The 9,590-nt window shown below is 37.6% G+C and overlaps 1 protein-coding gene across 1 annotated transcript; it reads right to left on the bottom strand.

The window, feature by feature from the left end:
* Window positions 1-8,799: 8,799 nt before the first annotated feature.
* Window positions 8,800-9,324, bottom strand: LOC145642758 (disease resistance protein RGA2-like). The gene has a single exon (XM_081693932.1). It carries the CDS (start codon window positions 9,322-9,324, stop codon window positions 8,800-8,802), a length of 525 nt encoding a protein of 174 aa, XP_081550058.1.
* Between the last annotated feature and the right edge of the window lie 266 nt (window positions 9,325-9,590).

Here is a 9,590-nt window from a genome sequence, read left to right as displayed (position 1 = left end):
ATTACATACGCGAATGAAACCTGCGTCTAATTGTTTTTTTACTTCTTCTTTTATTTTCAAAGCGACATCAGGTTTCATTCATCGAAATTTTTGTTTTACTGGTTTAGTGGTAGGGTTCAAGGGAATGGTATGTTTCGCAATTTCCCTATCTATCTAAGGCATGTCCTTGTATGACCAAGCGAACACGTCTTCGAATTCTTTGAGTGTCGATATGAGGATCGATCGGTCTTATGGATTAAAAGTTAAGCCAATTTTGACTTCCCTTTGTTTTCATTAGTTCCTATATTGACTGTTTCAGTTTCTTCAATTATAGCATTCAAAAGATTCAAGAGAAGGCATATACTCGAAAATAGAGCTCATATTATTGAATTCAAAATAGAGTACATCAAGAAAAGAATCCTTTTTGGGATGTTCGTCCTTAGAACTAGAAAATAAAGATTAAGTAATGGCCACAAGGCTCAAATTTTCAGCTTCCTTAAAGTATAAGCTAAACTCGTCATCCGATTCTTCAAACATCTTCCCCTCGCCTGTGACGATTTCCAACTTGTCACCTTTATGATTGGTCCACTTAAATGATTTCCTCCATCCATGCTCGAAGGTTTCATTAGAAGGAGTGATCCACGAGGTTGGGTCAAAAGCTTCATCTTGGATGGCATTCTGATTAGTCATGGTAGCAACATGGTTTTGCTTTAGTCCAAATAGCAAGTTGAATGCTTGCCTATCATAGCACCCTGGGGTTGGGTGTTTTGATTCAGCGATTTTAAGATCGTTATTCAAGAAGTAGCAGTTATGAAATATCTCAAATTCAGGCTTCTTGATTCCTTCTAGAACTAATGGTTTTGGAAAGTTATAGCAAGGATAATCTTCTCCCTCCCTAATAAATTGTCCATAAAGGGTTTTTTTGGTAAGATGGGAGCAAAGTGATTATCCCTTTCTTACTGTTGTCTCTCCGTGCTTTTTTTTTTAGCATCGTGAGACTCTAGTTCTTTCTTGGTTGGTTTGTATCCCAATCCAAAAGAGAGACTTTTCTTTGGGATAGGAAGTAAAAGAGATTTCTTCCTTCCTATTCCCAAAGGCATCCCAAGAAAGTAACTACTCTTAAACAAGATGTTGTTTACTATCTGGGTGGAATATGGATCAAGCTTGAATGATTCTTCAAGGATTTCTTCCATTTCGATTGTGCAGATTGGCTCGGCGGCAAATCCCCACATGACCTCTTCATCATTATCATGGTTTATTTCTAGAAGTGATTGGTCATTTATGGCTATTTTGAGAGGAGAAGCATGTATAGTCATAGGAAGCCCTTGGTAGTTCAACCTAATCATTTGATGAAGTGAGGATGGTATTGCACCAAGCTCGTATATCCAAGGACGTCCAAGTAAGAGGTTGAATAGGGGTTTAATGTCCACGACATGGAATTCAACCATCTTTTGAATAGGGCCTGTAGTAATTGGTAGCTTAACAGTTCCACACACCGATCTCCTCGAGTTGTCATAGGTCCTAATGTTTTGTGTTGTTGATTGAAAATATTTTTCTGGATTAAGGCCTAGATAATTTTCTATTCGTAATGGGCACACATTTACAGCTGATCCATTGTCTACTAAAGCAAGAGGGATATTGTACCCTTTGCAGCCCACAGTTAAGTATAATGCATTGTTGTGGGTATTGTCTTTTGAAGGCAAATCATCATCAGTGAAAATGATTGATTTGTCAGATTTCTCGCTAGTAAGCAACCTAACGAGATCCTGGGGGGTTGTGTCTGTACTTACAGACAAAGCCGTTAGAGCATTCATAAGAGAATTCCTATGTTCTTTAGAAGTACTTAGGAGTTCCCAAACGCTAACATTCGCCTTATTGGATTGGCGAAGTTGTTTGACCAATGGATCTTCCACTTCAAGTGGAGGTGGTATTGGGTTTTGTACTTGACCTTGAGTTTGATTTTGTGTGGTCTAATATCCATTTGGTGGTGCTTGGTAAACTCGCCCAAAACGAGTTAGATGATCTATCTCATTTGGGTTAATTGTAGGACTCGTGAACCTACTTTCCTCTAGAGGTTTTGAACGTGCCTCTATTTTAAGATGTTCCATGAGTTGTGCTTGATTTCATTGTTCATCTAAGGAGATATTTAATAAGTCTTGTGACTTCCCCAAAAAATTATCCCAATCAAGCGCTTCATTTGTCTTTGTTTGAAGACAAGACGGAGGTAGGACGGCGGCGTACTTAGAGACATATAAGTCTTAGAAGTCGTCGTCCCATAACCCACACACTTCATTAGTTGCCCTTATGAGTGTTGTGGCTAGAGGTTTCCCTATAGGTGTGATATAGTCCAAAGGATTGAACGTATCACTTCCCATATAGTCCTCATCAATGTGAAATTCCCCTAGTGGGGATACATTGTTGTTAGGTTTAGGCATGGGAATCCTCCCATTGTTTACTAGATCTTGTACTTGGTGTTTTAGGACATAGCAACGTTCGGTATCATGCCCAACGCCCCTATGATAAGCACAATAAGCACTACTATCCCATTGAGCGTACCTTCTTTCTGGTGGAGTGGGTGGTGTTGGCCCTGTTGGTGCAAGTAGATCTTTTTCGCTCAATTTTTCTAATAACTCTTTGTAGCTCACAGGAAATAGTGTAAATTTTTTTTTTCTTTTGTCCATATTCTCCGAGGATCATTACTTTTATATTGATTCGTATTATTATATTGCATGGAGGTTGCAAATACTTCAATAGAGGATGAAGTATTATCATTCCCCTTTTGTAGTTATTCCTAGGTTGATGATGATAAGGTTTGTTGCTTTTTCTTTAGCAAGATCATCTTCAATCCTAGTAGCCACAGAATAGACCTTTTGAAAAGTCTCTAAACCAAGGTAACGTAGATGCTTGTTGTACTTTTCATGGCAATTGTCAATGAATTTTTGTACTAACTCGAGTTCAGGTGGCCTTTGGGCAAGGTGAGCCGCCTTTTTCTCCATCTACTATAGAATGCAAGGAAACCTTCATCGTCACCTTGATTAAGCAATTCGAGATCACGTAGAGTCGATTTGAACTCTACGTTACTCTCATATTGGGTAATGAAAGTCGAAACTACATCTTCCCATGTTGTTTTGAATTTTGGATCTAGCCCATAGTACCACTCTCTCGCGGTTGGGTCTAGAGATATAGGGAAAGTCAAAGCATAAAGCTTAGGATCAACTCCCTTTAATGTCATGGTGCTAGTAAAACACATTAAGTGGTTTTGTGGATTATTGGTCACCTTAAATATTGGTAAGTCCGTAGCTACGAACTTTTCCGATAAAGCAAGTCCTGTGGGAGGAGCAAACTTTTCTGCGTCAAAGTACTTGTTCCCCAATGTAGAACGAAGAACAAGCTTCTCCAATGATGACTTTTCTTTGACGTATAATTGTTCCATCTTTTGTTGCTAGGCTAGAGTCTCGGCATTTTTCTTTTCAGCCTTTTCAAGTATCTTAATTCTTCTTTCCTCGGCCTCTTGAGCCTTTTCTTCTCTCAAGCGAGCAATCTCTTCTTGAAGTTGCTCAATGGTCGACATTGTTGTTGGACTAGAACTAGTTGTCGAGGGAAGGTGGTTCGAAAGGGGTAGATTATTTGATGGCAAAATTAGAATGCAAGCGCCCGGGAGTCTTCGTTCCCAAGCTTGAAAACCGGCCCTAAAAGAAGTACAAAAGGATAAGTAAGTCAATACGCTTTTTTTAGAAAATAGAAGGGGAAATTAAAGAACGCAAGATATATTCGAACGGATAACAGCACCTCTAAACAATTCTTCAATGAAGATAATGTTTTAACGAGCCAATTTGTTTTTCAAAAAAATCAAAATGGCTCGTAACAGTAGGAGCGCGCAAGTAACAAAGCTGTGTGCAGTAGGCGCGCGCATGCGAATCACTTGCGCTGATTGGGGTCGCGCAACTCATTGAGTTACACGCGCCACCTGCTTGTAAATTTTTTTTAATTCGAGCGTTTTTTTTTTTTTTGCCATCATTTTTTTCGATTTTTTTATGTTACCGTTCGAATATGATTCAAAATTACGAAGAGACACTTTGTAATTGGAAACCTAAACCAAACTAAAGAGAAATAAACGAAAGTTATCTTAACACGTCGCATATAGTCACGTAATCACATAAGCATACCATTAGCCGAGATACACATAATGCCATTCTAAGGTCAAAGGCTTGGGTGTCCAAAGATACCATATCTTAAGAAACGATAAACAAATCAATCACTCAACGTGTTGACTCATGGCATCGCTATCCCAACATTTTGTTGGCAACATGGGTGGGATGATTGTTATTGATTTTGAGATAGAAACCTAGTGTTGGCAACCCCTAGTCAATGAGCCAATCCCCAAAGGTTAAAGTGTGATATGATTATACATGATGCAATGTTGCTTGTTTGGTTTTTACTTTTGTGCAAAAGGAAGATATTATGCGTTCAAGTCTTGCTCTCTAACTAGAGATTATCCACGTTAATTCCCGTTACAACCCATAGGCAACCAAGTGTTGGAAAACTTAAACCATAACTAAGAACTAATCTTGTAACCTTTAAGGCCCCAGTGGAGTCGCCACTGTAAGGTGGGTTTCCCATCGTAGGGGATCCTTCCTTAGATTCCCATGGCCCTTTAAAAGCCTAGGACTTTACACTTGTTAGGGTGTATTAGGATTTGAATTCCGGACTGTTTGGGGGACCTTGAATTAGAATTGATTCTAGCATTACTCATTTTTGTCAGAAACAAGTAGGAGTCGCCAATGAGTTTTGGGAAAACCCATAAACCTAGTTCATGCCTTTCTTCCATGTGGAGTTCATGGGATAATTAGCACAAATCGTAAGTTCACCCATGCCTAAATTGGTCTACATAAACCAGAAATGAGTTCGGGAGCGAGGGTACTAAAATAGCGTTCCCTTTAAAGGAGAATCGCTATACTAGCCCTAGTGCGGCCTCTACTAGCTCTTCCTTTTTCACAATTTCATCACCAAACAATATATGCAATGTGATACCTAAAACTAAGTTAGTTGATTTTATTTACAAGCATTAATCACGTAGGAATTACATTGCAAAGTCGTTATTCTTTATTTAATTTGAATTCGTGAAAGGAGAAAAATTAAACAAGGTTCGCCTTGGCTTAAGTGATCAATCAATCAATTAATTATTCAATTCTAATCTTATTTAACGCAAGATATTATGTGGAATTGATTAATTAAATATCCTTTTAAAGTGGTCAAACAACACTATTTTATTGATTAAAGTTCTTTTAAACAAGAAAAGTAGATGTGATTTGTTTTCACCCATTTGTGTCTCCCCAAAACCAAACCCGGTGATGAGTACCTTTCACGTTGAATCATAATCAAATGAATTGAAAGTGTGGAAAGTTTAGTGTTGCGGATAGTTTTAATTTCTTTCCTCTTCTCTCTATTTTTGAAAACCTATTTTAAGAAAACAGCCAATCCAGTTTGGTTGGTCCATGATATGGGTCCAATAGTGGTGTAGTTGGATAGGGTTTGAAAAGAGCTTTCCAACGATATATTATAAGCCCCATTCCGATGAATATTGAGGAAGTTATGGCCAAATTACTAAACTGGGCTTGGTTTGAGCCTCATATGCGGCCCAATGATCTAGAGGAGGGCCTAATATAGATTTATCATTCCTAATGCAATTAGGAATGGTTTTAGTCATCCAGATTCTTCTAGAAGGTTCTTTTCATTCCTAATTCAATTAGCATTGATAAATTGACTTTTGTTGACTTTTGTTGACTTTCTAGTGTTTTAATCAGAACAAAATAATGTTTTTGAGGAAAATACGATTTTGTCCTCCTGTACGGCAATTTCTATCTGATTTTTAAAAAACGCGTCAATAATTAAGTTAGCGCCAAATGCCAGCATTAGCGCCTGACGCTAAGGTTGGCGCCTGGCGCTAGCGTTAGCGCTTGGCGCTAATGTCAGCGTCTGCCGCTAATCTCGTTTTACACGTCAGAACTCTGTTTCGTTTTTTTATCTTTTTGGCTGATTTTCTCTATAAATAGCTTCCTAAAAACTCCGTTTTCATTCACCAACTCTCATCAAGAAATTCTTGATTACTTTCTTTCTCTCTTTTCTAAACTAGCTTTTCTCAAATACAAATTCCGCATTCGCAAGACTTATATACACCTAGCCATATTCGAAGTTGCCTTCGCCCTAGACATGAAAGGATTCAATTTATGAGGGTTTGGTCCCAAATCTCTCTTTCAATTATTTAATTTAATTGTTGATTATATTTTCCTTGAAGTTACTAACGCGTGTATTTTGTTATTAGAAAGAGGTACGAAGCATCCAAGTAAGTACTTTAATGGTTTTTATTGATGTTATTATATAAAAATCATGCTTAGATTGTTATTATGATTCCAAGTATCATGTTAGGATGTTTTCCTTAATTTGATGTTTAGGCTGACAATAATAAATTCCTAGTATCATGTTTAAGGTAAATTTAATATCAAGTATGATTAAAAGTATGATGCCTTTTATGTTCTTCCTAATATTTATGATTGTTAGTATCATGTTAGGGCTATATATTTGATCTTTATTGCTTAGTGACATGCTAGGGTTTGTTATTTATCTTGTTAGTATCATGCCTAGGGTCTTGCTATTACTATTATGCTTTAACATGAACATGTTTATTTCTATGATTATTTTTATAATTGTTATAATAGTTGTTATAATTATTATGATTATTTATGATTATTATTATGTTGCTTGATTTTTATTGTTATTGCTTGATCACACCTTTTATGCATTCTTAAAGGGAATTGGTACTTGTAATCATGCTTAATAAGATAATTAATAATATTGTTTAGGGTTAATCTGATTATAATTCAAGTGATCGCGAATAATAGATTTATTTGTGCATTAATATTCAACCAACATAGATAAACAGGTTTAGGTTAATCCTATTGATTGTATGTTAGTCAGAAAGCGCACATGAATACGATCATAATAAAGTAGAGGCCTATTATTAGGGCAGGTTCAATCTCTTTTAGGTTGGATTTGTACCTTCATCCCCGAACTACCAGTCATGGTTCAAGACCTATTGGAGTTGACAATCTCCTGCATCGTTAAGGGGTGTAACCTTCACCTCGTGAACGGTTTACAAGTTCCTAAAACTTGTTGGCGACTCTTTTGCTCTATCTTCCTTCCCTTTGGACGCCACCGTACTTTAGTGTATGATCACAGTGGGGTTCAAGCTAGGGATAATGCTTGAAATATTCCCTACATGATTTATCTAAGTTCTCGAGAATTTACCACTTCTCTTTGCCAGATCTCCGTTTAAAACACTTATGGACTCCTTCTTGTTTGGGAACCTCCACCGTAGTAACAAAGATTAAGAGGGGTGAGTGTTTAGGACAAGAGGGTTTGGTAGCACAAGTTCATAAGAGTTTCTGCTAGGATTTCAGGTTAATTTTAGTGTGTTTAAGCCTCATATTAGGCCCCTATTTATAAGGAATGGGTGCAATTAGGGTTTTAAGCATTCTGCCATAGCAGGTGTCACACGCATCTGGATGTGTTGCGCGCGGTATCCCAGCGCAAGTGATTTAGTTGCGTTGCTATGGGCAGCGAAACTAAATGTCTTGCACGCGGCATTATGGAAAGATTCGATTTATATTTTTATGAAATTCGGAATCTCCCGCGAGCGCATCTCTAGAAGTTGTGCAGGGTGTTGCGCGCAACTTAATTAGTTGCGCGCGCTAGACAAGTGCGACTCATTGAGATGCGTTCGGCTTTTTCTACGGCAGCATTAAATTTAACCTAGGCGCCTCTAATTCCGTCATTATTGGGTCTTAAGCACGGGCTTAAGCCTAATTATGATCAGGTTTAGTTAATAGGACCTTGTTTTGTATTTGTTTTAGATTAGGCTAGTCTTTTTGTGTCTTTGCGGTTTAGCCAGTCATCCATAACCATTCTTCACTTTGATCCAACACGAAGATGGTTTTATTTATCGTCATTGCACTTCCTGTCGGGATAGGAGGCCAAAAGTAGATGTCTACACCACCATCTTCATAATTCCAATCGAAGTCTATCATCAATTCGGTCAACTTATGTTTGCAGCTCAACTATGCTTCTATTGCATCCAACATGTTGTTTTATCATGGAATATATAAATTGCTATGTCTCCTCTCAGGTTATGGAGTTTCTAGAAATCACTCAGTTTAGCACTAGAACTGTTGGGCTTATAGAGAGACCACTCGTGGTTAACTATAAATCTAGGCAGCTTATTAAGAAAATTAAACTCCTATTCCTGATGGAATATGAGTTAAATTGAAACAATTGGAAACATCAAGGCTCCTCAAATCGGTAAGCTTTCTAACAGTAAAGGAAGTGTTCTAAGGTTCTTACAATCATGCAAATTTAGTGTTTGTAAATTCAAAAGATCTGTTATTGAAAAGGGGAGCTATAGAATAGGTGTGTGAGAGAGATTGAGGAATCTCAAGTGAATCAGCTTGCTAATTGCACTAGGCAAACTCTTGAGACTGTGACCATGTAGATCCAACACCCGCAAGCAGCTAAACCTCATTATTAACTATTGGCAGATTGATTCGCTAAAGGGACACCCATCATTTACTTGCTCTGGCAAAATAAACGTACGCAGAAGCTTAAAATTATACATGCCAATTGGAATTTCCAACAAGGAAGTCAAATGATAAGCAAAGGACAAGTGGAGGATTTTGTCATTGTCAAAATTCATTTCTACAAACCTTGTAACCTTGCATTTGACTCTAGCCACTTCTTCTACAAGATCATGCATTAATCGTGCATTTTTCACTTTGTAATAACCTCCCATTCGTTCCTTCTTATATTCTGGAAAAAGCCCCTTTGCACCAGAGTAAAAAAGTACTCCTTTGCAACTCCATCAGGACTTTGCCCTTCACTAGCAGCTAAAATGATGAAATCTTCTGCTATCCAAAGATCAATCAACATTTCCTTATCAAATTCATAGTCTTTTGGAAACAAAGCACAGTAAGCAAAACAATTTTTCAATGGCAACTGCAAATGAATGTACCTGAGCTTGAGAATGTTCATAACGTCACTTTGGTTCCCAGAAATATTTGCAAGACTTATATCCTTAAAAGAAAACCACATTCTATCCTCCTTGCCATAAACCAGACTCTTAATAGTTCTTATGGCTAAAGAAACACTTGCACACTTCTTAAGAATCTCCTTCCCTAATCTCACAAGGTGTGGTTTCTGTTGAGCTTGTCTCGATTTAAATGCCATCTTTTCAAACAATTTCCAAGACTTCTCCTCTAATATTCCTTGTAATTCATGAGGAGGAAAAGTACCCATTATGTCTGCTACCACCCTTGATCAGGTAGTTACAAGAGGATCTTAGTCCCCTTACCACCAACCTTCAACAAAGCTCTCAGCTTCAGCTATTCCTCATGTTTTTCGTTCCACACACCATCCAGAACAAGCAAGTATTTTTTTACCACCTACTTCTTTTCGCAAATGACCCTGTAACTACTCCATCTCTAACTTTTAAATTTCTGTGTTGGTTGCTGACATGAGGATCTTTTCAGTGATTACCTTAATATCAAAGATATCTGAAACAC

Source organism: Chenopodium album, chromosome 8 (genome assembly GCF_948465745.1).
Source record: "Chenopodium album chromosome 8, dcCheAlbu1.1, whole genome shotgun sequence".
NCBI lineage: Eukaryota > Viridiplantae > Streptophyta > Magnoliopsida > Caryophyllales > Amaranthaceae > Chenopodium > Chenopodium album.
The sequence above is the reverse complement of the archived record's forward strand: the minus strand, read 5'-3'. Positions and strand labels throughout refer to the sequence as shown.